Below are 27,749 nucleotides of genomic sequence, written 5' to 3'. Positions count from 1 at the left end.
TTCATGATAATCTAGAATTTTATTTGATTCCAGGTAACTTTGGACAATAGACAGGATGAAATGTTTTCTCTTGAATAAATAACAGTTAAATTACATCAATGAAATAAAATATACTATGGGCTTAATACATTGTAAATATTACAGAAGTACTACTTTGCTATAGTTACTTAATGACTGAAGCTACATTTAATAACAATCTTACCATTACTTGTATACAAGGTATTATACAGATTACTAACGAAGATATTACAGCGGTTGCAAGGATATTACCAGTTCAACAAACATCTAACAATACAATATTCTTCTAAGAGGAAAAGTAATAATGTTAGATTTACAGACAATAAAGAGTTACATTTTCCACTTGAAACACTGGAAATAAGAATTCAGATAATCTGGTATCTTGATTCATACTATTACAAGAAAAAGTTTTCTTTCTTGGGGACTCTGATCCCCAGGAGGCCTAGTCCAGTAAGATTACATGAAGAGAGCTTTTAGGATGTCACAGCAATGTAAAGAAACTCTCCTATCTGAAAAGTACTGATTTGTAAGCCACTGCTTAAACATCTGACCCTTTAAAACCTATATACATACATTCAGCCCAGAGTCTTTTGTCTATATTACAATAGGCATTGTTAACACTTCATCAGAAGGCCAGTGCAAGACGATTGTGAACAGCCGTTGCCCAGCATTTCGGAGATTTTAAAATATCATACAAATATACAGTTAGAGTGTGAGAAATCTAATTTTGTGCATGATATTGGTGGTCTCTTTTACAGATGTGAAATGGCAAAAATTAATCAACAGAACCGTAACTAGAGTGCTACTCATCCGAGGGCCTGATTCTCATTTGGTGGTTGGGCCTCTTTCCTGCAAAGTTGGTTTAGGCAGCAAAAAATCCTGGACATTCAATACCAGACAGAACTGACTGAAAAGTGCCAGGGAAGTCTGGGAATCATCTCAATTGCAGGTATGTGACTGCAGCATCTCCCAGATCTAATTTCTTTTACATATATTTAATATGTAATGAAAAATTAGAGGTTCTTGGAGACAACCTGACTGTTCTAAATGAAACTGCTAGTCTAGGACTGAATCATCATTATTATGAAGAAATTGAGTGGGCTGGGAATTTGGCCCTTTCTGAAGACAAGTGATGACAGAATGCACGGTGAGGACAAATATGTCATCTTAGGGGGACAGTAGAGGACTCTGATGCCAGAGCTTATAAATACTTAAATTTAAACTGTATTTAAATTAATGGATATAATTAAGGGATCAGCTAATGAATGATACTAATGAATGGTAATTCTAATGAGTATATTCATTGGGGAGAACATCTTAGTCACTTGGGTTAGGAAATGATATGAGAAGTGTCAAAGTGAATCCAACTCATTTTAAACGTTTTTAAATGAAGGTAGTATAACACACACGTGATGATATTTCACAGATATTTCTTAAAATATCAATAAGCACCGAGTTTAGTGCTGTCAGCCCCATTGTCCCTTAATTTATTATATATGATTTAGGTCTTAAAAGCACAACATACTAAAAAATCTACATGGCATTCACACAAATACAGTTTCAAAAATGAATTCTGAATTTTTTATATCTATGATAAGAATTTCCTCTCCACCAGGTCTTCATAGCTGTGAGAAAAGAGTTGGTACTGCCTGGTGAGCTCTAAGACATGCAGATTAATATTTAGAGTGATCCAGGACAAAAGACTGGAAATTCTTAAATGGAAACTAGACTCTGGTGAATCCTTTTATGTCAATCATTTTCTTTCCTTCTAAAGAAATCTTAATCCTCCAGCACCCTGAGCCCTTGCTTCATTTCACACAGAGGTAAAGTGAGGGAGCCAACAGGCAGATTCTAGCTAAATCCTAGCTTGGTCCATGGGCCCCATTCCATCTTAGAACATAAACTGCAAGAAGTGGAACCACCCCACCAGGCTGCTGGGGTATCATGAGAGCTAGAAATAGACACTTCACTTTCATGCACTGCAGGCCTCATGTTCTCTAGGAGTCATGCTTTATCTGTATAAGGAGAGATTATAAGTAAGTAAAGTTTGTCAGGGTTAAGTGGCTTCTCAAGCAGTATCTTTCCTTACTGGAAAAGGGTTCAATTCTGAGCACCCATGGTACCAATAAGGAGTCTGAGATTGGGGCATCAGTAGAAAGCAAGCCAGCTTAGGCTTTAGCATATCTTGCCACCAGGAAGCAGAGGAAAAGGCTATTCCACAATGACTGACACAAAGCCAGGTGCCAGGCTAACACCAAGGACATCTGGGCAAAGCAGAGAAACAGCATCCATGGCCCAGGCCTCAGCCCCAGGTGTGGTGGCTCTTCACTGCCACTGTTGGATTCAGCCTCCCTAAGCCACATGACCTGGACCTGGCAGTGCTACTGTAGTGTGAGGTATACCATGCTGATGAAACTTGGGTCACACTACCTATACACAAACTAACGAACATTACTGTTTGGGGATTTTAGAACCATCTTACTTTTTAATGATCTATATCTCCATAACCTTGGTAAATATTAGGTGCTCAGAAACCCAAACACTCTCATTTCCCCCACAGTAATACTGTAAATACAAACCTTTACTTGGGAACCTGTCATTGATTACTTCTTGTTATGAACTGGTCTCACATAATATCTAAAGGTCAATTTATTAATTCAATCTCTCTCTCAAGGAGGAGAATTTTCTCTGAATGATTTTCTCAGAATTTTTATCAGAAGATTTCTGGAAGAACTCAATTTTAGAAACTGAATTCATGTGCAAGAGTACAGCAAGTGGTACAGTTTACACTTGGTCACAGTTGTCTCACTTTATGACACTGCTGTTAACAGTACAAGATAGAAACACACATATACACACATTTATATTCACATTCACACACAGTATAATTTTACTGATCCAGACAATACTTTGATTTTTAAAAAAAAAGACTATTATTTGACCACCCAGGGATGGAATCTACTTACACTTGGAATAGAAGAATGCAATACTCTTCAAGTAAACAGCAACTGCACAGAGATACAATATACATTAAGATTGACACATGCTGTCTTAAGAGGTTCAGTAATTAGCTAACGACTAAAGAAAGTCAGAGATGTCAGCCTAAAAAAAGTCAATATGCTTTCTCTCTTCCATTCTGATTATAATCCATTACCCAACAGAACATCTATGATCTAGAAGATAAGTGTCCTCTTATGAAAATGCAGGGCTAACCAATTTTTAAGTGTCAATGAATTCTGCTCAATACTTTGGACAGTCTTCAAATTCTTCTTGTTGTCTTAAGAGAAAAATAAACCTTTAGGTATCTCAGTGTCAAATTTAGATATTTCAAGAAATATTAAGGTTTCTAAAGTTAGATCATGGGCAATAATACTTTTGAAAAGTGGTCTCATTGGCATATATCCACTGCTGTGTTCCATTGTTCTCATAAAAGTCAACCTTTTGGTTTTGCTTAACTAGACAAATATACACAACACATAGGAAACACTGACACACAACTCACAGGACACAATACATTTTACAAAATATCTCTACTTTAGTGCTATAACTGTTGTAAAAATTGACACCTCTGATACTATGAACAAATACACGTCACATTTATAATGAAAGTTGTGGTTACAAAGGCATTACTCATCTGATGGCATTTTTCTATGGGTACTTTAGACTTAAAATCATGTAGCCAAAGGTTTCCCTCCTATTTCGTTGAGACTTTGAAGGGCCATTCAGTCACTTGAGCAACAGGCATTCTTCACTGTAAACCCCTGGAGAACAGAGTTTGAGTACTTAAACTATTGAAATGTCAACGAACTGATAAATGAGCATGGTGACAATCACCTTTTCACTGAGCATGGTAAACTTAAAAAAATATAACCAATGAGACGACAGACTCTTCTAGGTTTTGAGCTTAAAAAAAAAAAAAAAATGAATTTCTTTTCCTGTGTTGCCAGAGAGGCATCAGGCTCACAGAGCCTCGGCGGACGTGTCTGTGGACACAGACATGGTCACCTTGGCGATCTTGACCGTGCTCTTGATGCAGCTTTCTGCAGCCCTGTGAACACTGGCTGTGTTGTTTGCATGCTTGTGCAGGCAGTCCGAGTCCCCCATGCTGTTATCCAGAGGCTGCGCAGTGCCTTCACATGAGGGGAACATGCTCCGGAAAGCATGTCTCAGGTCCTTGCTCCTCAGAGCATAGATGATGGGGTTCACGGTGGAGTTCAGCAGGCAGAGCATACTGCAGAAGGCAAACACCGTCTTAATGAGCTTGTTCATCTTCCCGAAGACATCGTACACCATGATCGCGAGCAGAGGGCCCCAGCAGATGATCAAAACTACCAGGATCAGGACCAGGGTCTTGGCCAGTCTAATGTCCATGCGGGCTTGGTCCGGCCGGGTCACCTGTACCTTGCCATCCTCTGACGTGTGGATGATGATGCTTTTCTGAGTTCCACGTTGAATCATGCGGACTGCGTGGCTGTGAGCTTTCCAGAGAATATACATGTATGCATACACAATGAACAGCAGCAGCACGCTGGTGACCCCGATCCAGAACATCAGGTAGGTTTCATCAATCAGTGGGAAAATATCTGAGCAGACAGATTGCAGTTTCTTGCAGTTCCAACCCAGGAGAGGCAGCACAGCAATTACAATCGCGATGGTCCACATCAGGCAAAAGGCCACCACGGCTTTGGGCCTGGTGACGATTCTCTTATAGGCCAGGGGCCTGTGAATAGATATGTACCTGTCGATGGCCGTGAGGAACAGGCTGCCTACAGAGGCAGTGAAGGAGGCTGTGACCCCGCCCAGTTTGAAGAGAAACACGTTGGGGCTATCTTTGCGGTGGAACACGTGGAAGTCAACGAAGCTGTAGACGAAAATGACACTCCCCAGAAGGTCTGCCACTGCCAGGCTGCCAATGAAGTGATAGGAAGGCCTGCAGCGGAGGCTACGGGAGTGGAGGATGACACAGAGCACCAGCAGGTTCTCCAGAACCGTGAAGGTGCCCAGTGTGAGGGACAGCACGGCGATGGCCAGCTGTTGGCTGGGGTTCAGAATCATGAAGCACTCCATGTCCATGAAGTTCTCCCCACACTGGATATTCTCCTCATTCTCCTTGTAGGATGAGAGCGACTTGTTGTAGAATTCTGTAATGTTGTTTCCCGGGTCTACTGGGACTAACTGGGCGTTGTCTCCTGCAGTCATCTTTTCTTGGAAGGGACTGCCCCTAAAAGAAGTTAAAGGAAATTTCTGTGGGAAGTACCCTAATTTGGATGCCATGTCGCCTTTGATGTCTTCGTACTGGATGTCATTCGAGCCCACGTAGAGGAGGTCTGTGGTGATGGTGCGGAAGGTGGTATCTGCAAGGCCATCTAGGATCGACTTCATAACCTCAGCCTTCGATTAGGCCAGACTCAAAGTGACTGGGAAAGAGATCGCAGGAGGGGATCCTAACAAGAGGGAAAACAGATAAACTGAATGGTGAGAAAACCAGGAAGAAAAATAAAAACATCACACACACACGTGCCATCATGACGTGTCATTGTGTCTCTGAATACAGATCAAGTCCTTGTAGTTTCTGTCAACACAATGTGCCAGTCATTCAGGGGAGAGCCTCCCCCAAAGCTGGGGGTGGAGTGGCATACATCAGAAACATCTTTTATTTCTTAAGCTGTCTGGATTGGAGTCACTGCAGAAGTCCTGACTGGGCCTCCAGGATCAAGCAGGCCAAGGTAAATGAAATATTCCCTGGCTACAGTGTGCATTCCACAGGAAGTGTGTACCACTCAGCTTCTATGACCACATACACAGCACCCCATGCCAATGGGGCAGGGAGTTCACCCACAATTGTGCGTCTGGAACACTACCTTGTCAGATGGGTGGGAATAAATGTATAAGACAACCAAAGCAAAAAAAAAAAAAAATGCAGAATCAGGTGTTGAGTTGCAATCTGTGTGTTTCTGTAAAGGGAAAGGAGGGAAATGCTAAAACCAAGAGGCAGCTCCAGGCCATGGTGGGAAGATCTGCTCCACCAGGCAAGTTTCCTCCCCCAGAGAAGAGATGTTCTGGACTGAGCTGTAGCTGAGATGAACTTCTAAAATCTCTATAGCAGCCAAGAAGAATGTCACAATGCCTACTCTTGTACTGAAGCTGGTGGCAAACCAGACCTTGAACACCTGAGAAGGGTGAGGATGAAGCATGCCTCCTGAGAGCAATCACTGCAAGTGGTCTGCTGACACAAGAGTCACAGGGGACAGGAACCAGGCCTAGTGGAGTCCAAGACTTTCCAAGTAGAAAGCTCTGGAAATAAGGACAACTAAGAGGAGGGGGCCACATTTTAAGGGCTCTCCAGTTTTAAGTTAAATAAATTGGTGTTTCAAAATTAAGAGCTAGAGAACTGATCTCACCATTTATATAAATGCTTGTTTAAAAAATGGCTGTTCATCTCTCTAGTTTATGAAATCCATTATAAGTATAGCATGGTATCTATACTAATTGAAATTAAACTAAGAGCCAGTACTCTGCTTATTAATTGCTACTTGTTACTCCTAAACACAAAGCACTATGGAAACTAACTCTCAAGTGTCCTTAGGGTCCCTGACAGCCTTTATCTTGGAATAAATTTAAAAGTTCTAGGTCTTCCTGATAAAATAACCTCCTTATTAGAATTAATAATTTATTATTGTATTATCCATTCAACAAACTATGGAGCACCCACTATGTGCCATGCACTGGATTAGACACTAGTGTCTTGACAGCTCCAAGGAGCCCATGGGAAGTGTACTATCCAGCAGAGGAGATGGGCGGCTGCTCCAGTAATTAAGAGCAAGTGCAGTGTGAGCTACCCCTGGAGACTTCAGGATGCTGGGGAACATCCAATCCAGGGGGCTGAAGGTGGCTTCCCCAAGGAGAGAATGTTTATGCCAAGAATAGGTAGGAATAGTGTAGATGGGGAAAGGACATAGAATCAAAGAAAACATTTTAAAATTAATACCCTAAATGTCACAAATTTTAAAAAATAAAAAGTGATTTGGATTAGACATAAAGTGAGAAATATGGCCCACCTTCCCACAGTCTGCCTTCTCAAGTCCAGGCCACAATCAGTGTGTGCCAGAATTAGGGCACCTGCACTCCAATCAGTTTTCCTGTCTTTCTCTGATCCTAGTCTCTTTGATCATTGCCATGCAGCTATTGGCCTGATCTTTAGAAATCACATGGATAATTATGTGACTTCCCTGTTTCAACTTCTCTGCCAGGGATGAAGTCATTGCAATAAAAAGCTTCCTGTGATCTAGCCCTGCCTGTCTCCCTAGCCCTCCCCTCAGCACCCCTAACCTCACCATGTGAGCTGTACCAGATGGATTCCAGTTCCACAAACACATCAAATTGATTGCTTTTTAGCTCAATGCTCTGGTTCCTACTTATCCTAACACTCTTCTGCCCAAGCATTCTCTCTTTCTGCCTGTTCATCTCCCCCACATCAGTTTGGTGTCACTACTTCCCCTAGCTCCTTGCTTCCCATGTTCAGATAAAATACCCTCTTTGGGGTTCCCGAATAACCAAATAGAGTTCTGTCATAGCACTTACTAAATTTTTCAGTATTTCTGTGTTTGCATTTGCTCTGCTCCTTCCTCTAACTCACCAGAGAACAAGCTCATTGAGGACTTTGTTGGGGACATTACCTATTTTAGTATTTAACTCCCAACATTTAATATGCTGACTGGCACATAAAGGAGGCTCTAAATAAGTTGGTTGATTGGTGCTCTATTTGAATGCATTCAAATATAAATCTTGAATTTATTTATTTATTTATTTATTTATTTGGGCCCTAATCCTTGATGGGTAACATTTGTCACTACTCAGGAAATGAGATTTTTCCCTTAGTCTGGGCTGATATACACTCAAATCAAGGCAGTGACCCAGGAACAAAGGCTGGTTGCTGAAGCTATAGAGATATAGGATGCAGAAATAAGGCAAAACCGCAAATATATATTTGAATGCATTCAAATAGAGTAAAAAAAATGTTCTTTTCTATTCAAGATGGGAGAGGTATTCTTCCAATTGTGAAAAATAAATAAGCACATTATTTGAATCAAGGTTTCAAGCCCAAAGAGCCGCCTGATCCATTTGTGTTATAAAAATGCTATACTTAGGTGATGTTAACAGCATTCTAAATGATGCAGCCTATGTGATTACATAGTCTACATACTCAAGAAGGAGCTACATGACAGGCACTATGCGGGGGGCAAGGTAAACAAGAACACTGGCACTGTCCCACCAAATGGCAAACAAAGCAAGAGCCCCCAGCACTCATATGACAGGTAAGCCAAAGGGCTCCCTTCAGCCCTCCAAGACTGCCCAAGCACAGTATGGAGGCAACTGACAAACCAAGGGCCCTAATCCTCCATGGGTAACTTTTGTCACTAGTCAGGAAAATTAGATTTTCCCCTTAATCTGGGCTTTCAAGCCAGTTCTGCACACTGTTCTGCACTGACATAGAACAAGGCACTTGGGAACAGTCAGCTGCTTTTCCAGAGACAGGAGTTCCAGGATACAAACAACACAGAGGCACCTAATGTAGTTAGGGTGCTAAGCCCACCCAAAATCAGGGCAGTGGCCTAGGAGCAAAGGCTGGTTGCTGAAGCTACAGAAATACAGGATGCAGAAATAAGGCCAAATCCCAACAGTCAACCTGGTTGTCCAGAGCTTTATGGTTCTTTTACCTAAAGACTCTCCTGAGCTCCAACCTCAGCCTGGATCCAATTAAGTCTCAGTGTCCTTAGGGTCCCTGTCATCTCCTTTCTCACCTCTTCATCTCTTCAAGAACATGTCCTATGTGTGCCACCATTGGGCTGTTTCTCAGGAGTCAACTCATGCTATTTGCAAACTTGTTTGCTAAACTATTCCACTCACACGTGAAAGCTTTCGTCCATAATCAAGGAGACCCAGAAGATAGTCATGGTGTATGACAGCTGTTCCTTACATGGTCACACAAAAACATCTTGAGCTCACACAAAAACATACAATTTCCTGGTCCTGGAAGATGACATTCTGCTCTCTGAATAGACCATCACACCTGCCACCTTCCTTCTTCCTCTTCCCTTCCCTCTGCCTGAACACTCATTTCCAAGATCCTTGCCTATTAAATTGATCTTGTAATGATTGCACCAAATTGTGCCAATGCTACTTCATGTCTGAGACTTTCTTGACCAGCCCTTGCCATCAGGCATAACTTGAACCCCTAGTTTATCCCTCTGCCATAGGCCTCTTCATTTAAATGTGTATTTACATATTTATTTTCATAACTAAAATTCAGTTCCAAACACAGAATGTTGTCTTTTTACCTTTAGGTGATTTACCAGCCTGAGAGCAGGAGGAGAGAGCAGGGCACCCATGGAAATGCTCACCAGAACCTAGTAAGATGGCAGTTGATTGGACATTTAAAACAGTGATTTAATACTATTTCTTTGCCTTTCTTAAAATTTGAGAATAGGAAGATAACTCAATGGACATTTGGCCTAAAAAGCAAAACTGGAGCTTACATTTCCAAATAGTTTCTGGGCACATAGTCCATGGCCTCTGTCCTTAAGACATTTTCCCTCAAGTGACAAACTCCCCAATACTTTCACTTAAAATCTAATTTTAAAATTTATATGTATATATACAAAATATGTATGTGTATGTATATATATGACTTACCAGATTCAAATTCAAAAGTTACAGAAAAAATACTCAGTGAAAAGTCAATTCTTTTTACCATACACATTCAAGATATATATATATATATATATATATATATATATATATATATATATATATATACCCTCTATACTCCCTTTTAAGAAAATAGTAACATACTACACATACTGTTTCAAACCTTGCTCTTCATTGAAGGCATATTAAATCTGGGAAGGTGGGGTATGGTGGTGCACACCTGTAACCCCAGCTACTCAAGAGGCTGAGGCAGGAGGATCACAAGTTTGAGGCCAGCCTGGGTAGCTTAGTAAGACTCTGTCTCAAAATAAAATGGGCTGGGGGTATAGTAAAGGAAAAAAAGTATGCATTGAGATAGTTCACATTAACAAATAAAACCTCCCTTTTGATTTAACACCTGCTCTATTAAGGTCTGTTAGATGAATGTGCCTCACCTCCTACAAAAGGGATGTTTTGGATATTTGTCATCTTTTGTTAATACAAATAATGCTGCAACATTTTCATTTTTCACATTTCTTTTGGTATTGCAAGTAATCTTTCTACTACCTAAACTCTTACCTTGGACTTACTGTAAAACCTCCTCCTCCCTCTCTTCAACAGTCAGGTACATCACTTAACTCTTGCTGATTTCCCCCCTTTGTTCACATAAAGGGGGCTTATTACAGGCAGGTGGCACTCTGAGCCTTTTATATATCAACTCACTTATTCATGGCCCTATAAGGTAGATGCTGTTATTATCCCCGTTTTGAGAAGAAAGGCACAGAATGGGTAATTTGACATTAGCACATCTAAAATAGTGGGAGAGCTAGGACTCAACCCAGATGTCAACCACATTTCAAGTGCTTAATGCGGCTAGTGGCTACCACATTCAACAGTGCAGGCCTAGCACTCCTGCTCTTTGCCTTTTTGATGCACTCTCTCTCTAAGCTAAGAAGAGGTATGACTATACATCTATTTTCCTTATTTTCCCTGCTGATTTCAACCAGCCAAAGCACTAGTCAACAGAAAGAACATTGCATTAGGAGTTAGCAGACCAAGATAAGTGTCAGATGTTATTGAGGAAGTAATCTTTCTAAGGTCAGTATTTCACCTGCAAATTGGGGATAATGGTGATGACAGTCATGACTAAATCACAGAATTGTTATGAAAATAAATGCACATAAGACCCTTAGCATACAACAAAAAAATTAAGTCTTCAATAAATATTAGTCAATTAGTTCTTATGACCCTTTGCTATACACCATATACTAATGATATCTCAAGAATATATAATCTATACTAATTATTATTATAATATTATATGTGCTAATTATATCTCAAGAATATGCACTACCTTAACTGGATCACAGGCTACTTATTCGTTTTGTCTCAATGATTAAAGCATATAGCAAATAGGAGATACATACATAGTAGAGGGGATGTTCACTGAGTATTTATTATATTCAGACATTTGAGAAACTTTAGATATTTTATTATTAAACTACTATAATCCTATCAGGTGCTTATTTATAATTCCTATTTCACAAAGTGAGGGTTTTTAGATATTAAAAAAATTATCCAGATTGTGAAAAATTTTCTTGCAGTTGAGTTCATGTTTCTCAGACTCCAAAGTCTCTCTTTTCAGACCTTATGTGCTGCTTTAAGAATTAACATAAACTTTATTAAAGCCATTTGCATCTTATATTCAAATATTCCAGCCTCTTAAAAACATAAGGCACTTTGCCAATAGTAATTAACACTATTTCCTACTAACTCACCATTTCCTATCCCAGCCTATCTAGGTAAATCTGCCTACTGGGATGGCCCCAAGGATTAAAATTTTAGTCAATATTTTTGAGAGCTATCAAGCTTCTTCAATAAAGACAAAGGGTCATAGACCTTATTTTCAGTAAAGCAAAAAACAAAAAACAAAAACAAAAACACGTGTTCTGTTATTTCTCCACAGGAAGATCACCGCATATGTGATCACAACTTCCCATATTAATGCCACCAAACACTTCATTAAAACAAATTAGCTTGTTAAAATCTAAGCCAGGGCATGAAGTTATGAGATATAGAGAAATTTCTGTCCAATATAAGCCAACTTTAATTAAAGAATATACTTAAGGTCTGGGGCTGCAGCTCAGTGGTAGATTGCTTGCCTCACACATGTGAGGCACTGGGTTAAATCCTCAGCACCACATAAAAATAAATGAATAAATACAGATATTGTGTCCATCTACAACTAAAAAATATTAAAATAAAAAGAATATAGTTAAAAAGAAAACATGGATTTTGTGCAGTTCAAAGATCTTCGTAATGTCAAAACACCACACTGTAAAGGCTATTTTAGCAGTTAATGGGATCGTGGCAGGAAAACTGTTTTCTACATTTTGATAATTCTTTCTTTTATTTCTACATTTGGATTATTACAGTAATTTCCACCTTATTATTTTTTTTGCATTGAGAGTTTTCTTTGAGAGTTCATTAGCAATATAGCTTAGGCTTTGGGGGAGGTAGCTGCCATTAATTTTGTTTTTGTTTGCTACTGGGAAAATCATAATTGGAAATTTTTAACAAGGTGTGTGGATGTACCGATTAAAGAAGCAGCTGGTTTTTATTATGAGTATAGTAAAAGTATGATTGTTAAAGAGATTTTCTTAGAATTATACTTTAAAAATATAACCAACATATTCTAACAATTTAAGCTATAAATCATGTCTTTAGAGTAATAATAAAATGATTAGAATGTGTTAATTTTTTTTAGAAAAATACTTCAAATTGAATAGAATCACCTCACCTGTACTTTCTGTCCTTCTCTCTATCTGCACACCTGCCTCTCTGCTATCCTCTTCCCCCATAAAAACACAGTTCACATCTCATCAACTACAGGCTCTGATGTCATCAAAGGAATTTTTGGGGTATGGCAACAGCATAGATGGTTTTTTTTATTTTAAATGTTTATCCAGAGTCCAGATTTTTATTACCATTTTAAAGGTTTCTGATTAGGTTGAGTGTGACGTAAGTCCTGAAAACAAGATTTCAAATACAGCCACTTCTATATCAATATTATTTAACCATAGTTATTTTAGTTTTCACTGCCCCACTGAAGACCTTCTTTATTTTAGAGGGCCATTTCAATATTCAGGTATTTGCATCTGGAGTCAAAATTCTTATTGTTCTAGACTGTGTGGCATCTCTAGGGAAATAATAAGCAGGCTAGTATTTGCTCTGTGCAGGATGTTTTATGTCCAAGAAAGCAGAAAACTCTTTGGAAGTAACAGAAGGACTGACGATTCTGGATATAGCTATATATTCTGCTCTTCTCTAATATTTGAAGTTTGCAAATTGCTTTAAGGAAATGATACCAAGTTTACAGTGGCTGAACAGAGAGAGGGGTCCATGATATCAGATGCAGGAGGTCCAGGCTCTTGCTTAACCTGCTGTCTCCCCTACTTGGTTAATTCTGGGTTCTACTCAGCTGCCTCATAAAAGAACCATGTGAAGGGCTCAAGAGAATGAAGGTCCCAGTGGATATATCCATTATTTTCCATTCATTTCTGAGAATAAGTCTGGTTCCTACTAATTCAATCAAGAAAAATAGCTAGCTAATTTATTTCTCTAAAGTTAGTAGGAAAAATTTTAGTTGACTCTTATAACAACATTATATCTAAGTTATGTCCTCAATAGACATAGCAGGTCTCATGGGCCAACATCATAACATAATGCATGATGGTTTGGTGTTAGTTGATTGGGCAATGAATCTCTTCAAAATCTTACTTAATTGTTAGTGGTTTGGAATTACTGAAGCAATTTGGTCATTTTTTTTTTACATCATCTACTATAGTAATGTAAAATAAAGAATTTATTTAATTAACCTGATAATTCAGGCAAAAATGCATAATCCTTCTTCCTGGTACTAATGTCAGCTCCTTTTTCTATATATAAAAGAAAATTCCATTATAGTGGTAATGCTTGGTTGGCTCTCAAAGCTTTAGCTCTTCATATGTTTTGTTAAAAATATAGAAGTTATTAAATGCACCATTTTCTTTGTTTTTTTCTTTACTAACAATAGGAATATTAGATTTTCCATGAAAATATATCAACTAAAAGGAACTGAAGACATTAAGACACTTATAAAGCTGTATTTCTTTTCAAAAAATTCAATGTAAAATATTCCTTATTATTTAACATTTAAATCCTTATTAAATCTTAAATTTCAGGGCTTAAGAAAATGATGCCTTGAAATTACAAAAGGCTCAGGCACAGTTTTGTGATGCTGTTACATGAAAAGCCTGTCACAAAGGTGAATTAATTATTCAAATAAAATGATCTGTTGATTTATGTAACAAATTTCTTTCACCATTTAATTTTGCTCTGCCATTTAGATGTTTCCTCCTACTAAGTGCCTTGGCCTATTCTGTAAGAGAGAGATGTTTTCCACACAGTCTGTAAGGAAAACACCTAACAGAGAACATGCAGTTTTCAATTCCATAAAAACCATGGTCCATACATAAAATACTACGTAAGATTGTCCTTATCTTGCATGTGAGATTTCATCATTAAAAGTAGAAAGCAATATATTATTCTGGTCCATAAATTATGTAGGACCTAGTAAGCAGGCTCTTATCTTTGCCATTCATTATGAAGTACTCTACAGCAATAGATATCATAGGTATACAATATGATATCCAATTGTGTGGTATAGCTTTCAGTTTCTTCTCCAACTATTGAAGAAGAGGTATTTTCATTTTTAAGCCATGCACATACAAATTAAGCCCAACTTCAGTTTTATTCTTTCAGTTTCAAATCTGAAATTTAGATGAACAAATATGGACATTAAAGAAAAACCTCAATTTTCAAATATTTTCATTTAAGAAATAGCTGAATATTTTTATGTTCCAGTCATCATGCTAAGTAGGATATTATTTTTCTTTAATAATTATGTAAAATAGATGTTATTTCAATCCCCATTCTGTACACAAAAACACTGAGTCTTACAGAGGTAAAAATGCTTTGCCAAAGGTCTGCAAACAGTGGGAGCAGGGCTGGAATCCAGGTCTGCATAATTCAGAGTGCCTGCTCCTCACTGTGAGATACAGGAATCATATAGTAAGAAACCCTGTCTTTGATCCTAGGGAAAGGGAAGAGTCCGTTTGGGGGAAGGAGGTCACAAACAGTACATGATAATTTTACATGATGAACAACTAAAATATGAATGATCAGTTGAGAGCAAAAACATTGGTCATAGCACCTGCAACACATTCTTCACCAGTGGTCTTCAGGGGCAAAGTATGGTGATCAACTATATATAGTTTCAATGATCAAATCTTTCATGTGAGATAAAGACAGTCTTAAGTAAGTATTTCATGTGGCTTTTAAGTATGGATAGTTTTCTTTGGCAAAAAGTCAGCTGATCGTTAGGGAATTAAGCTTGAGTTTTGGTCTCCATACAAGCATACAACTGAAAAGGTATCCAAATGTCAAAATTACATAAAATGCATCAACAAAGATCTACCCCAGGATCTTTTCTCTCAGCATCAAAAGCAAGTCCTAAGGTCTTCAGGAACAAAGTATGCTAATCATCTATAAACTAAAAGTTCTAACTCTCGATTAGCACATTGTTTGCAGTAATTATTGGCAAATATATAAAATCTAAGTCCTCTTTGTCTCTATTTTTATCTTTAATTAGGAAAGGTGGTTCCATTTTATTTACTTTTTTTTGCTTCATCAGTCAATTACAATGACTGCGGTTGGTAATGACACCCCTCCACGACACCATGAGACACGAAGAGGAGAGCTTCTTTAGTCTGAATGAGACAAGATGACTGTTAAGTCAACAAAAGCTTGTAATGTCCATTCTCTATGTGGTGGAGAGATTCTCACTTGAAATCTATCAAGTTCCCACCATGAGCTATGCATTTTTCTTAGATCCAGAGGGAATAAGATTCTCTCTCTGGCCAGTTCCTAAGTTCTGACCTAGAATCACAATACACAAATTGTATAAACCTTAGTTTGACTCCAACAAATAAGTGATTGTTAGACTTCTAGTGCCCAATAAGATAAAGGTGTGTTACCACAGCAATGTGATTGATGGATACAGAGTTATAGGCCTTCAGATGCTTTATTTAGTTCATTTTTACTGGGCACGTAGTCTGTGCCTACCACTAGACATTATATTCCAAGCATGCATGTTTTCTGTGATTCACTCCTGAAATATATCCATGTTTCACACTTACGTAATATATAAAGGTTGGGTAAATGGAAACAAGGGAAATGATTCTCCATTTCACCCCACCCCCCAAATAAAGCCCACCCATCTGTCTATCCCGTCCCACAGATGAAAGAATAGGATAAGAATAGGATATGAAAGTGTGTAATAGGGATATTTTTACCACCCAAGAGTATGGGCTGTTCATTGATGACCTCTGCCGGAAGTGACAATGGGCAATGCGGAACCATTCTGTAGCAGTCTCTCATGTCTAATCCCTCCAGACCATGAACACTTTGAGAGCTGGGACCCGTCTTGCAGGTCCTCTGCCTAACTCAGGGTTTGGCACAGAGTAGGCATTCTGTTTACAAAATGGATATTGGCAGGCATTAGCAACATGACAGATCTAACTTAAGATAATGGCTGTATGAATAGTTTTCTTTGTCAAAAATCCAGATGATTGTTAGGGATTAAAGTTGATTCTTGGTTTCCATACAAACATGCATCTGAAAAAGTCCCCAAATATCAAAATTAGATAAAATGCATCAACAAAGATCTACCCTAGGATCTTTTCTCTCAGTATCAAGTGAAAGTTATGGGCCACAACCAGATATTTGTTTTTCACTCTGATCCTGGTTCACTCTGGGTGTGTGTTATGAACTGCAATGATTAGTCACATAGCAATGATACATAAAGAGATTTTGGGGACACACACAACCTTGGATAAATACTAATTACACACTGTTGATATAACTTTAAAGACAACACATGAAATTATTATAATAATTTTTCTTTCCCCAAGCACATGTTACGCATTGATCTTTCCCAAATGGGTTTCTCTATATGCAACTGTGTTTTCAAAACAACTTGTCAAGACAAGTTATGTGAAAATCCAACCACTAGATGGAGTGGCTTTTATAAGCCCTTGGGAATTAATTTGTTATTCTATTCACTGGACATAGTTCTTGCTTTGGTTGAGCAACTTCTCCTCCTGCTACAACATTTTATGAATTTTACAACTGAATTAATTAAAATATAAATAAGAAAATATGTCATGGAGGGTTCAAATGGATTATTATGAATGCCTACAAAAACCAAATTTCTAATTACTTTTCTCGGGTAAAAGGGCATTGAGGAAATTTAATATATTGACAAAAATTAATTGTGAATATTGGAATTTTGCCTCAAGAAAGTAATTAAGAATAAGTAGAGAAAAGCAGTTCTGCTGAAAATAAATGTTTATGCCAAGAGATGCTAAAAGTAAGAGGAGAGTTCTCAGGAGCCCAAAATCAATTCTAATAACAAACTCAACACATTTCTATTTCATGAAATTTTGGGCTTTCCCATTTCTAAATATTAAATTACCAATACAGGTCATAATTCTATGATGAAAAAGAATGCAAAATAATTTTCTATTATATAGGGAGTGAAGTAGAACATTTCACAAGTGAATATTAGTTCAAATACTCAAATTGAGGACACAGTGACTTCCTAAATAATTCAATTTCCTTCCAATTATTATTTCACTCACTGAAATAATTTAAAATAAGTTTTTATTATTGCTTAAATCCAGGGAAACATATTTTAGAAACTAGGCACTTCTGTTTCACCCACTTTGGTTGGAATATTTAGGAAAGTCTCAGTGTGTACTAACAATGTAAGATATAAACAGAAAAATGTGCTTTCAAGATGCAAATAATTATATACACACAGAAGTAGAAGTACTCGGTTTCAGTAAGAATGTAAAATATAATTTGGAAATGCAGTTGTGGCTTAGAAGTAAGCATGCAATTTGGATTCAAGTGTGGAATCATTATGCCACTGAAACCATGAGGTGGTTTTATTGTATGCATTCAAGGTCAGACTCTTTCTAGGGTTTCTGTGATTCAGTTATGAGATTCTGAACAGAGCTGAAATTGAAAATGTTCAGAAAGAGTGACAAGAAGATAAAGAACTAGGAAGATAAAGACTGGTGCAAATGAGCTGAAAACTCTAGTGTGCATTTTAGAAAATAGTCTGAGAAGTCACATAGTTGTCTGCAAGTGCACACAAGGTAGTCTACAGGTCAACAGCTCTCAAAGTGTCTCTGAACCAACAGTAGTACCAGGCATCATCTGAAAACTTTTGAGAAATGTGAATTACCAGGCTCCAGCTCAGATCTGGGAAATTAGAAACACTAGAGTTGGGGCACATCTGTGTTTTTAACAGGATGCCAGAAGATTCTGACACATTCTGAAGTTTCAAAACCACTGTTAAAGATTGTAGAAACTCAGGAAAAAAAAACTAAATAAGGAGAAGAAATAGAATTAAATTTTAAGAATTGTTAGATAGGAAGAAAGAATATTCTGAGTATAGGTTTTTAGATCATTGAAATGAAGTGCTAAGAGAGCCTGCCCATAATAGACTCTGACAGATCTTTAAAACCAGGATATTCCCATTTGATGGAACAGAATAATGTTAGTCTGGCCTGAAAATAAATATAAGGGGAGGGAAACTTCTCTAGGTTTCTCAGTGTACAATTCAGGGCTTCTCTAGACTTTTTCAGGACACTTATTGTTAAACATTTTACCCAGCAAAGTGGCTTCAAGATGTAATGTATACTAACACAGCACACAGACATAAATTTAAAAACTCTACACCATTTTCTCCTAATTCTATTTACAAAGCCTATGCAAAGCTTTATTGAAGTGCTAAGCTATTTCTCTTAATACCACTGGGAAGGAATCCATGAGTACTGAACTTAACAGAGTGGGAAAAAAGTAAACATCTCAGCTTATTTTTTTTAAGCTAGAAACATTTGCTTCAGTTAATCTTTACCCCCAAACCATAAAATATTATATTAAAAGAGATGAGCCCAGAAAATGACAAACTAAAATGGCAATTTTGAAGTATCTAAAGTAACATAGTTGCACTGCAAATTCTTAAAGAATTATTCTAGTAATTATACAATTTACACTGATTCTAGTTGGTCGAAAAAATTTAAAATACTTACAAGTTATAAGTATATGGAAATGTGTCCCAAAGCACTTCAAATGTATGACCCTGCGAAAGCTGTTTCTTCTCTAATTATTTAATCAATAAAAGTGGACCACAGATTACTTACAGTTAGTTACCTTACTGATAGCTAAAAATCATTCAAATATCCCCCCACCTTTTTAAATAAGAAGTAAGATGCCATTTCCAAAAGTAGTTATGCATCCTTCAAAGTCAAGTATCCACACATGCAGAGACACAAAATTCCTTGGATAATCTTTTGCTTACTTATGTGTTAAACTGTCTGGCTTTCCTTTTTCTCTCTCCATATATACTTGTTCACCAGTTGTACAAAAGCTAGAGAAAACATTTACAAATTCTGGCAGCAACGCATTGAAATAATTTAAAAATGTGGTCCATTTTACCAGCCATTATGGAATAAACCAAAATACTCAGGTCATAGCAGCATTAAACTGCTCTTATAAAGAAAAAATACATTTGATTTTTAAATATAGCTGCAAAATAAGCAAACATGGATGACAAAGAATAACTGCCTAAATAATTTTTTGGAGATCACTGGTATTGATTTACTTGTTATAGAAACCAGTGTTGTGAAAATACTTAATACATATGTCCATAGAAGTAGAGATTAATTAAAACAAATTTTTAGTCTTTTAAAACACATTAGAATTATCAACAGTTTGAATGTAACACTCCTTACAACTTAATTCAATTTACCGAACTCAGATTGATTTCAATTTTCTTCTCTAAAGACATGGTCCAAAAGAATGGATGAAGAAAACAGGGGACCCTACCATTTAAACATAAATTTTGAAAAACTTGAATTCCTAATTATATCATATTTAATTATATTTAAATATACTATGGACATATGCAGTTTGTGAAAGCATTTGCCGGTATATTAAACCACCACAACAGATTGCCTGGCACATCTTTGAAAAATGCCTCTGCTTTTCTTTAAAAAGCAATAGCATGGAATTTGCTAGTAGGGAAAAAAAATAGATTATTACATTATCAAATTTTGGGAGCTATACTGCACTTTATCTCCTGAAGTTAAAAGAAAATTTAAAATGTTATTCAGACTTGACAAAAGATAGTGAGGAATAAAGCCAAAGATATCAAATCTCTATTCGATCAACTAAAATTTCAAACAATAAAGAATCAAACTATCTAACTAAGAGTGGAAAAACAAAACATTCAATGATAAACTAAAATATTGTCATTTAAAATCATAAAGATGTGTTCAAATATAATAAGAACATTGTATTCTTAGGAAAAAAAGATTTGCCACTTGGGTTAGAGAAAAGGGAACTTAAATCACTTCTTGCATTCAAAAAAATGCAAAATCTACTTTGTGAAACTTAATTTAAAATTTACTGAATATAATGAAGTAGTACAATGGGTTAAAAAGAGAGCTGTCTGAAAAACAAGGATTCCCATCTAACCAGTCTCAACTCATTTATTCAAAAACAAATCAAGACAAAAGAAAACAAAACTTTGAAAGATTTCCTAACCTGCAGGTGTGACAATCTCTCCAGCTGAGACCCAAACAAAATCCACAGCATTCCCAGAACAAATGCAATGACTCTGCCAGACCCACTGGCTCAGGTTTAGGGAGCAAACAATTCTTTCCTCATAAACCCATAAAAACTCAACTATGAACTTCAAAATTCCATGGTTGCTAAGTTATTAAATTAACCTGTCCAAATGAAGCTTTCAGATTACAGGCTATCTCAACTTTATCCTTTAGTAATCCATACGGAAAACACTTCAAATATATGAAAAAAATCAATGAAAACTCGATTAAGACTATACTTGTTTACGCAACTAACTGTCCTATAATAACTATTACAATGGAATGTACTTTATTTCACCATAAGACATCATGTTCAGTAAAGAAGTAAGACTCAGGAAGTAAATATTTTACCTTAAGAACTAGAAATAATCACACTGATTGCTTTACATAACAGTTTTGACCTATTATCACTGTTACATCATAAACATTTCTATTATCTACGGGGGCAAGTTTGAGATAGAAGTCCATCTAACATCACACAATTTGAACAGTAACAAGAGAAGTGATGAAGACAACTAAAACAACCCTCTTCCCCCCGCGTCACAAATTTCCTCAAGTTTTAAATTCCTTGTGATACAACATTATAACACTTTATATATAAAACAAATACAACTATCTTACTATGCATTTTGTGAAATGGTAATAACCTATATTTTTTCCTAATTGGTATAGACCTAACTTCTAAAACTAATAAATAATTTTTAGCATGACTTGTAAAAGCTGTCTTAAACTCATTAGTTTTATAAAAAAAATTATAATCCAATGATGTGGTACTCATTTTGGCATATTTGCAAGACTCTTAGAATACATGGGCCTGGAACCAATTTCCTCCTATCCTGGAAAACAAGAACAGCCATGTTTTGATTCAAGGTGAATACTTCTTTTTTGCCTTGAGTCTTCAGTGTCCATCTGCACAGTTGCTTTGAACTTGAATATTTCTCCAAATTTGTAGAATTCATTTAAAATCATAAAGATGTGTTCAAATATATTAAAAGGCAACATCTATGAAGAAGTTTGTTTATGTATGTATATAAATGTGTTTACACACCCAGCTGTCTAAAATAATGCAGTATTAATAGAAATATTCTGGATGATGCTTATCATTACTTTTGGTCCAGAAAATATTTTGGAGAAATCTGAGTTGATCTATAAGATGAAGCCAAATTAACATACAACTATACATGATAAATGAATTAAGTGATTGTCAGAGCATTAAATAGCAATTCAGTGGCAAAGTGTTGAGTCCCCAGAACCCTCCTCCCCAAATAGCACTCATGCAGTTAATGCACAAAGTTAGCAGCATTTCTTATGAGAACAGGATCAAGAACAAATTGGAGATATAGGTGAGGGAGATACGAAGTTAAAATTCTGCCAATACAAAATACACAAATTGTCTTTTATTTGTTCTTCTTTAAGTTCTCCACCAATCTTCAGTCAATAAGAGACAATCCAGTAGATCTGGCTATTTCTAGAAATATAGGTATGAAGTATGTAAACCTGGCCCTAGTACAGTTTTTCAAACAATGTTGGGTTCAAGTTCAGAGTCAAAAGCATAATTATAAATAATTTATATCCAAAGGCTAGTTTCATTCTATTTGTCAGTTCAATTAGAAAATGATGAACACAAAAATAGAAGAGACAGACTTACACTGGGGGAGACACGGCATCCTTTTAAGCACAGAATGCAAGCTCTCATCTGTGTTCTTTATGCAACTGAGCTAACATAATTACGCTAAGAATAACAGACAGCAACCTGAAGGACAGGCTCCATAGTACTAACCAAATTCAAGAAGCTATAACCAAATCTCATTTTACTAATTATGTGTTGTTAGGTATTTCCAAATTCAATTTGTTACTTTTGTTTGTTTGTTTGTTTGTTTCAGCATTCCTGGATAGCTAGTTAGGGGAAATAATCCCTTAAATTATTAGGCCAACTGTTTTCTCAGAGGAAACATTTGGTAAACATTGTGAATTCTAAACCGCTATTAGTAGTTCCATTTCATAACAGTTTATTCTTACCCAGTAAAGTATTCCAATTCTAATTCCAAAAACTAATATGCAAGGCAACCAAGGAGCCTGTCTAAAATTCTTGGTGGTTAATGTTAATTCTGAATCAAAGCAAAGCAGAGTGTCACACAATTGTTTTGAAAGAGTTTCTCAGGCTTTGCCTTAGTAATTAATAAGCTGACACTGCATACTAAATACTTATCAACAGAATCAATGGGGCTGCTTCCTTCTTGAGAAAATAGGTAAACCGATTCAAGGAGTTTTCTTTAGAAATAGACTGTAATATGTCACAAATGTAGTGGTTCTTTGGAGAATTTCATTCCCAGCAGTTTCAGCTTGGTAACATTTAACAATTTCACTATTTTAACATTTTGAAATGCCAAAAAGAACACACTGATCCTGCAGCTAGGCTTATTAGAGAAGAGCAATCTCACAGGCAAGACGGAGAGGAACATAGTCCACTGGGAAAAGGGTAACAGAAAAAGACAGAAAACAGTGGATAACAAACAAAGCCAAGCACTACTCCAATGTGAGATCTGATTTTCACCAGAATTGAAAACTTTGCACACTAAATTAAATATCACCTATGACTTAATTAAAGCTCTAGTTACAATATACATTTATAGATACATATTGATGCTATTAAAATTCAGGGTATAAATATCTAATTTTCCTCCCTAACAATGAGTATGCAAGCATAGTAATTTTATTTTTGAAGGGTCATAACTGAGCATTTCCACCCTGTGGCATTATTTTACCCTCCTGTAGGCATAGAAACACAATGAGACCTCTCTCCATTAGACACTTGATACATACCTCAGCCAAGAGTATTCCTCGCCTGGTGTGGGAGACATCTTTGAAACAAAAAGAGTCCATTTACAGTAAGTTCTCCTGATAATCTAATACACATTAGTTTTTTAAAACATGCTCAACATGAAGCCTCTTGCCCAACTAAGGTAACTGTTATTATACCTGCAAATAACTGCCTGCAATGTGCAATGTTTTAAACATTCTGGTGGTGCATGCATTCTGTTCATGTATGAATACAATCAGAAAATTATTTTCTTTCTTAAGAAACTATACCTGGCCTTTTATTTTGATAAAATTGCTCTTAACTGAGTTAAGAGTGTGGGGGAGGGGGAAAGAGTAGCAGGAAGAAAAGGGACAGAGAAAAATCAATCCGTATATCTTCCCTTGCAAACTGTCAGGAGGGTAGGATTAGAAAAGCAACACTTTAAATCAGATAAAGTCCTATGGGAACCTTAAGGTTGGTTGCTGTGAGCTTCTCAATATTCTGCAAAATAGATTGATGTCAGTAGTGACCCCTCTGATACTCAATGTCCACTGAGTTTCCTCTAAGAAATTGCATTTCCCCCATTGTTCAAAAGATATTAACTTGGTAATATAATGAGAAGTTAGAGGACCCACAGAAATATCTTTCAACACTTTTAAAACCACTAAACCTGCTCTAAAATCTTATTGGAGTAAATGCTCAAGGAAGGTTAATAGACCAAGAGATAAACAAAGGCAGGATTGGCTCTTATTTGGAAGAAAATTTTTAAAATCAAAGGCAAAATGTTTAATAGGTTACTATTTTTTCCTCACCTGTTCAGTTTAAAACCTTTGAGAGATAATGTATTAAAATTAGAATCATGCATATTGCCTTCAAACTTTCAAATGATCAAACGACACCTTTTCACGTCTATCACAGCAAACATTTGCATTCGGGAGTGATCCATTTGTGATTTGTGAATCTTATCAAAAATGCAACATCAACTTTATTCATCTAATGGCTAGCTCTGAGTTAAATGGTTCTATCTACATTTAAATACTAAATACTATGCTCTTTTTTTCTCCTAGAAGTGGCTTCTATAGCTTTTTTTTTTCTATGTCAAAAGTTTATTATTTGACATACATTTCTTTACATGACATTTAATATTTTATTTAGTCGGTTTTTACGTTTGATGCAGAGATTGATGTTATTTCTCTGGGAATATTTCATTGCTGATAAGGTTTATAGACATTAAGCATCAATTCAAGCGCCTGTTTTTCAAACATGCACAATTACACATTTTCTACAAACAGACATCAGTGCATACAGAGAGCCAGGTGCACACACATCCAATAAATAGTAAATGGTGGAAACCTCCAGAAGTAGCACAGACAACAGTTAGCAGTCTGAGGCTATACACCTAAGTAAACACCGACACACGGTTCCCTCTCCCAGAATAAGAACTCCACGAAGGACACTTGGGGGCTGGTACCCAAGTGGTCAGGACACAGTGGTCAGTACCCAAAGGGGCAGGAGGCGGAAAAAGTATTTCCAAACACAACTCTGCCAGGTCTTACCCTTCGCATCCCCTGATCCTCAGGGCAGAAGCTCCCTCAGCACCTCTCGCCCAGCTCAGGGGTAGGTTCTCCGCTAGAAGGAAGCGTCCCCCCTGACTCTATGGAGAGCTCTGCAGGGAGTCGAGGCGCCCCACCTGGGCCAGGGGAAGGCACAGGCGCCGCGGGAGCCTAGAAGAAGCGGAGGCGGAAAAGAAGTGGAGAAGGAAGGGGTGGCTGAGAGAGTAGCGTGGGGGAGGTGGCGCCGGCGGGGTGGAGCGGGGTGTGCCTGCAGCGGTCGGTCAGTAAGTCAGTCGGTCCGCGCCCCGGCGTCCCCTGCCTCCTGCGCCCGCCCGCGACAGCAACGCGGACTGGCGCCCCCTCTGCTCCGGCTGCCACTGAGCCTCGCCCCTTTCTCGGGCTCTTCACTGGGTCCTCCCGCTGGCCCCGCCTGGCCCGGCGTGGGGCCGCCCGTCTCCGCCAGCCTGAGCGCCCGTCGCCTCGCCCTGCTCGCGTGGTCCCTGCCTCTCCCTCCGCTCGCGCTCTGCCTCTGGCTCCCTCTCAGTCCCATTTATGAAGCGCGGTCCCATCACGTGTTAATGAGCCTTTGTCCTGCCCTGGCAGCGGCGGCGGCACAGACTCCGCCGAGGGAACTGCGCGGGGAGGGACCCGCGCGCGGCGCCCGCGGCTCCAAACTTTGCTGGCGCGGGGTACCCGCCGTGACACTGGCCTCCAGGCCAAAGGGACTAGCCTTTCCCTCTGGCGTCACCTACTTCTCTTCCTCCCCCTCCTCGTCGCTCCTTCGTTGCCACAGCGCTCCCGGGGGACCCCGCGGCCATGACCCCTCTCTCCTCCCGGATACCCTCACACCCTGGCCGAGCCAAAAAGGGGCTCGTGCCTGAGCCGCCCCCGACCTCTGGGCCATTAATCACGCACGCCCGGGCTGCGCGCAGCACCAACACCTTGCGCGGAGGTCACGTCTGGGGCAGCGGGTTTAGCCACAAGGGGAAAAGGAGCAAGAGGGGAGAAGCCCAGGCACGCCGAACCCGGGGGTGCGGCCTCGGGCTCCTCTCCCTCTACCTTAGGCCGCCCCCGCGGCGGGCCGCAGCGAGCCGGGCCCGGGGATAAGCCAAGCCTTGGGACCGCGCCGCACAGCCCCCGAGCCGTTTGCTACCTGGCTGCGGCTGCGGGGCCACCTGTCCTCCGCCCCCGGAACACCGCCTGGTTTCGCGCTGGGCGCCTTTTGCAGCCCCCGCCGTCCCCGCCCAGCGCGACCACTCCGGCGTGCCCCACCCGCCAGTCCCCGGCTGCAAACAGTTGGGCTCCGTAGGCGGCTGGCTCCGCGCCTCCCTGCCCGGTGCGCCCCCTCCCCAGCCACCCGGGGCCCCACTCCTCGCACCTTCTTGCTGGAGGAGGACGCACCCCTCCAGGGCCTGGCAGGGGAGCCTCTCGGGGTTCGGGGGTGGCCGTCACGGGCGCCTGGGGATCCGCGGTGCGCCCGGCGGCCGCGGCAGAAATTAGGGGACATGCTCGTTAATTGGTTCCACTATCAGCCGCCGTCTGCCTCCCGTGTGCACGGATCAAACCTTAATTGGTCTTTACATTTATCATGGTGAATTGCGAACCTACAAACAAACCCCAGCCGCGGCTTCAGCCGAGATCGGCGCTTCTCCTCCCCCTTCCCGGGTCTCGGACAGGGTTGTGGCGGCCGCGGCCGTGCTTATTTAGATATCTTGATCTCTCGTAAGTTGGGTAAGACAGAACTGCGCGGTTTCCACCTGATGGAGCCACTTCACTTCGGCCCCAGGGGCCCTGCCAAGGGCAGTTGATTCGGTTTCCTGTTCTCCTATTCGCGGCGCGTTCATCTTATGACATCTTGCAAAGAAGTCTAGCCCAGAGGGCATCCCTCACCGCACTCTTAAAAAAGAGCGACCTCCACTGTCCTACCCCAACCCAGAGTCCAACAGCAATGATAACGTGTCTGGGCCCATATCTTGGACTACGTGACAAGAATCGAGCCTCTCAAGGAAAGAAGGAACATTGGTGGACAGGAAGCAGCAGACTGGGTGGTTCAAGGACTTAGAGGAGGGAAGGCTGAAATCGCTTTGGAAACAACAGGCCAAGGCTAGAAAGGCTTTTTTTGCACAACTCTAGTTCTGTCTCTGAAAATCCCCCTGCATTGCTTTAGGTTAGAAAACGTATTTCCCATGTGCCTTTTGGAGAACTGTCCATTTGTGAGGGTCCATAGCTGAAAGATCAAGTTCTACTAAGTAGTTAGAAGGAATACCATTTACAAATAAAGATCTGAGGGACCCATCAATATGTAGACAAATGTTTGAGAGATGGGTGGATACGTGTGGAATTCCTGATGGACCTTAAACCTGCTGCTAATTTAGGGACAGACTCTACTCTGTCATCTCTAACCCACCCCAGCACAGAGACAACTTTCTGGAGATTTAAAGGGAGGGGAAGGAAGCATCAACATTATTTGACTTTTTTTTTTCTTTTGGTTGTTTTTACCCTCACCTCAAACCCCTGGCAGAAGGAAACATTTGCGAATTTTTGTGACTTCCCAAGAGTCTTGACAAGAAATAACTGCAAAATCCCTCCACTGCTTGGCAGTACAGGTTCAAACAACGGACTGGTGGTTAAAAGAAAGGATCTAGTCAACTGGCTCTCGCTGTGACAGAGACATCTTTCAGTCTCAGAATAAGCTGGAGGTGCTGGGTTCCTCCAGCTTCCCAGTAACAGGATTTCACATGGATGCTGGATTTCCCACCTACATAGCTGGGCTGTGTATGCACTTGGAGAGGCACAGCTGTCTAACAGCACTTAGATACACAACACTGACTGCCCTGGTAGTGCCCCTTAGGACATTCTCCCACAGTAATATACCCTCTTGCTGGTCAACATCATATCTGAAAGTGAGAA

At 39.2% G+C, this 27,749-nt stretch overlaps 1 protein-coding gene across 3 annotated transcripts; it reads right to left on the bottom strand.

Annotated features, from left to right (window-relative positions):
- On the bottom strand, positions 1-26,364 carry Cnr1 (cannabinoid receptor 1). Of its 3 annotated transcripts, none has more exons than XM_058575738.1 (2): positions 26,218-26,364; positions 1-5,462 (listed from the first exon to the last, which is right to left on the bottom strand). In XM_058575738.1, exon 2 carries the CDS (start codon positions 5,398-5,400, stop codon positions 3,979-3,981), a length of 1,422 nt encoding a protein of 473 aa, XP_058431721.1. In that variant the 5' UTR covers positions 5,401-5,462; positions 26,218-26,364; the 3' UTR covers positions 1-3,978. The 3 variants fall into 3 exon arrangements, with proteins under 3 accessions (XP_058431721.1, XP_058431722.1, XP_058431720.1); XM_058575739.1 differs by lacking the exon at positions 26,218-26,364 and adding an exon at positions 25,993-26,064; XM_058575737.1 differs by lacking the exon at positions 26,218-26,364 and adding an exon at positions 24,843-25,335.
- Positions 26,365-27,749: the final 1,385 nt, after the last annotated feature.

This window comes from Marmota monax, unplaced genomic scaffold (genome assembly GCF_021218885.2).
Source record: "Marmota monax isolate L192 unplaced genomic scaffold, Marmota_monax_Labrador192_F-V1.1 WCK01_AAM20220418_F8-fsc00013, whole genome shotgun sequence".
NCBI classification, from domain to species: Eukaryota; Metazoa; Chordata; class Mammalia; order Rodentia; family Sciuridae; genus Marmota; species Marmota monax.
Note: the sequence above shows the minus strand (reverse complement) of the source record. Positions and strands in the feature narration are given on the sequence as shown.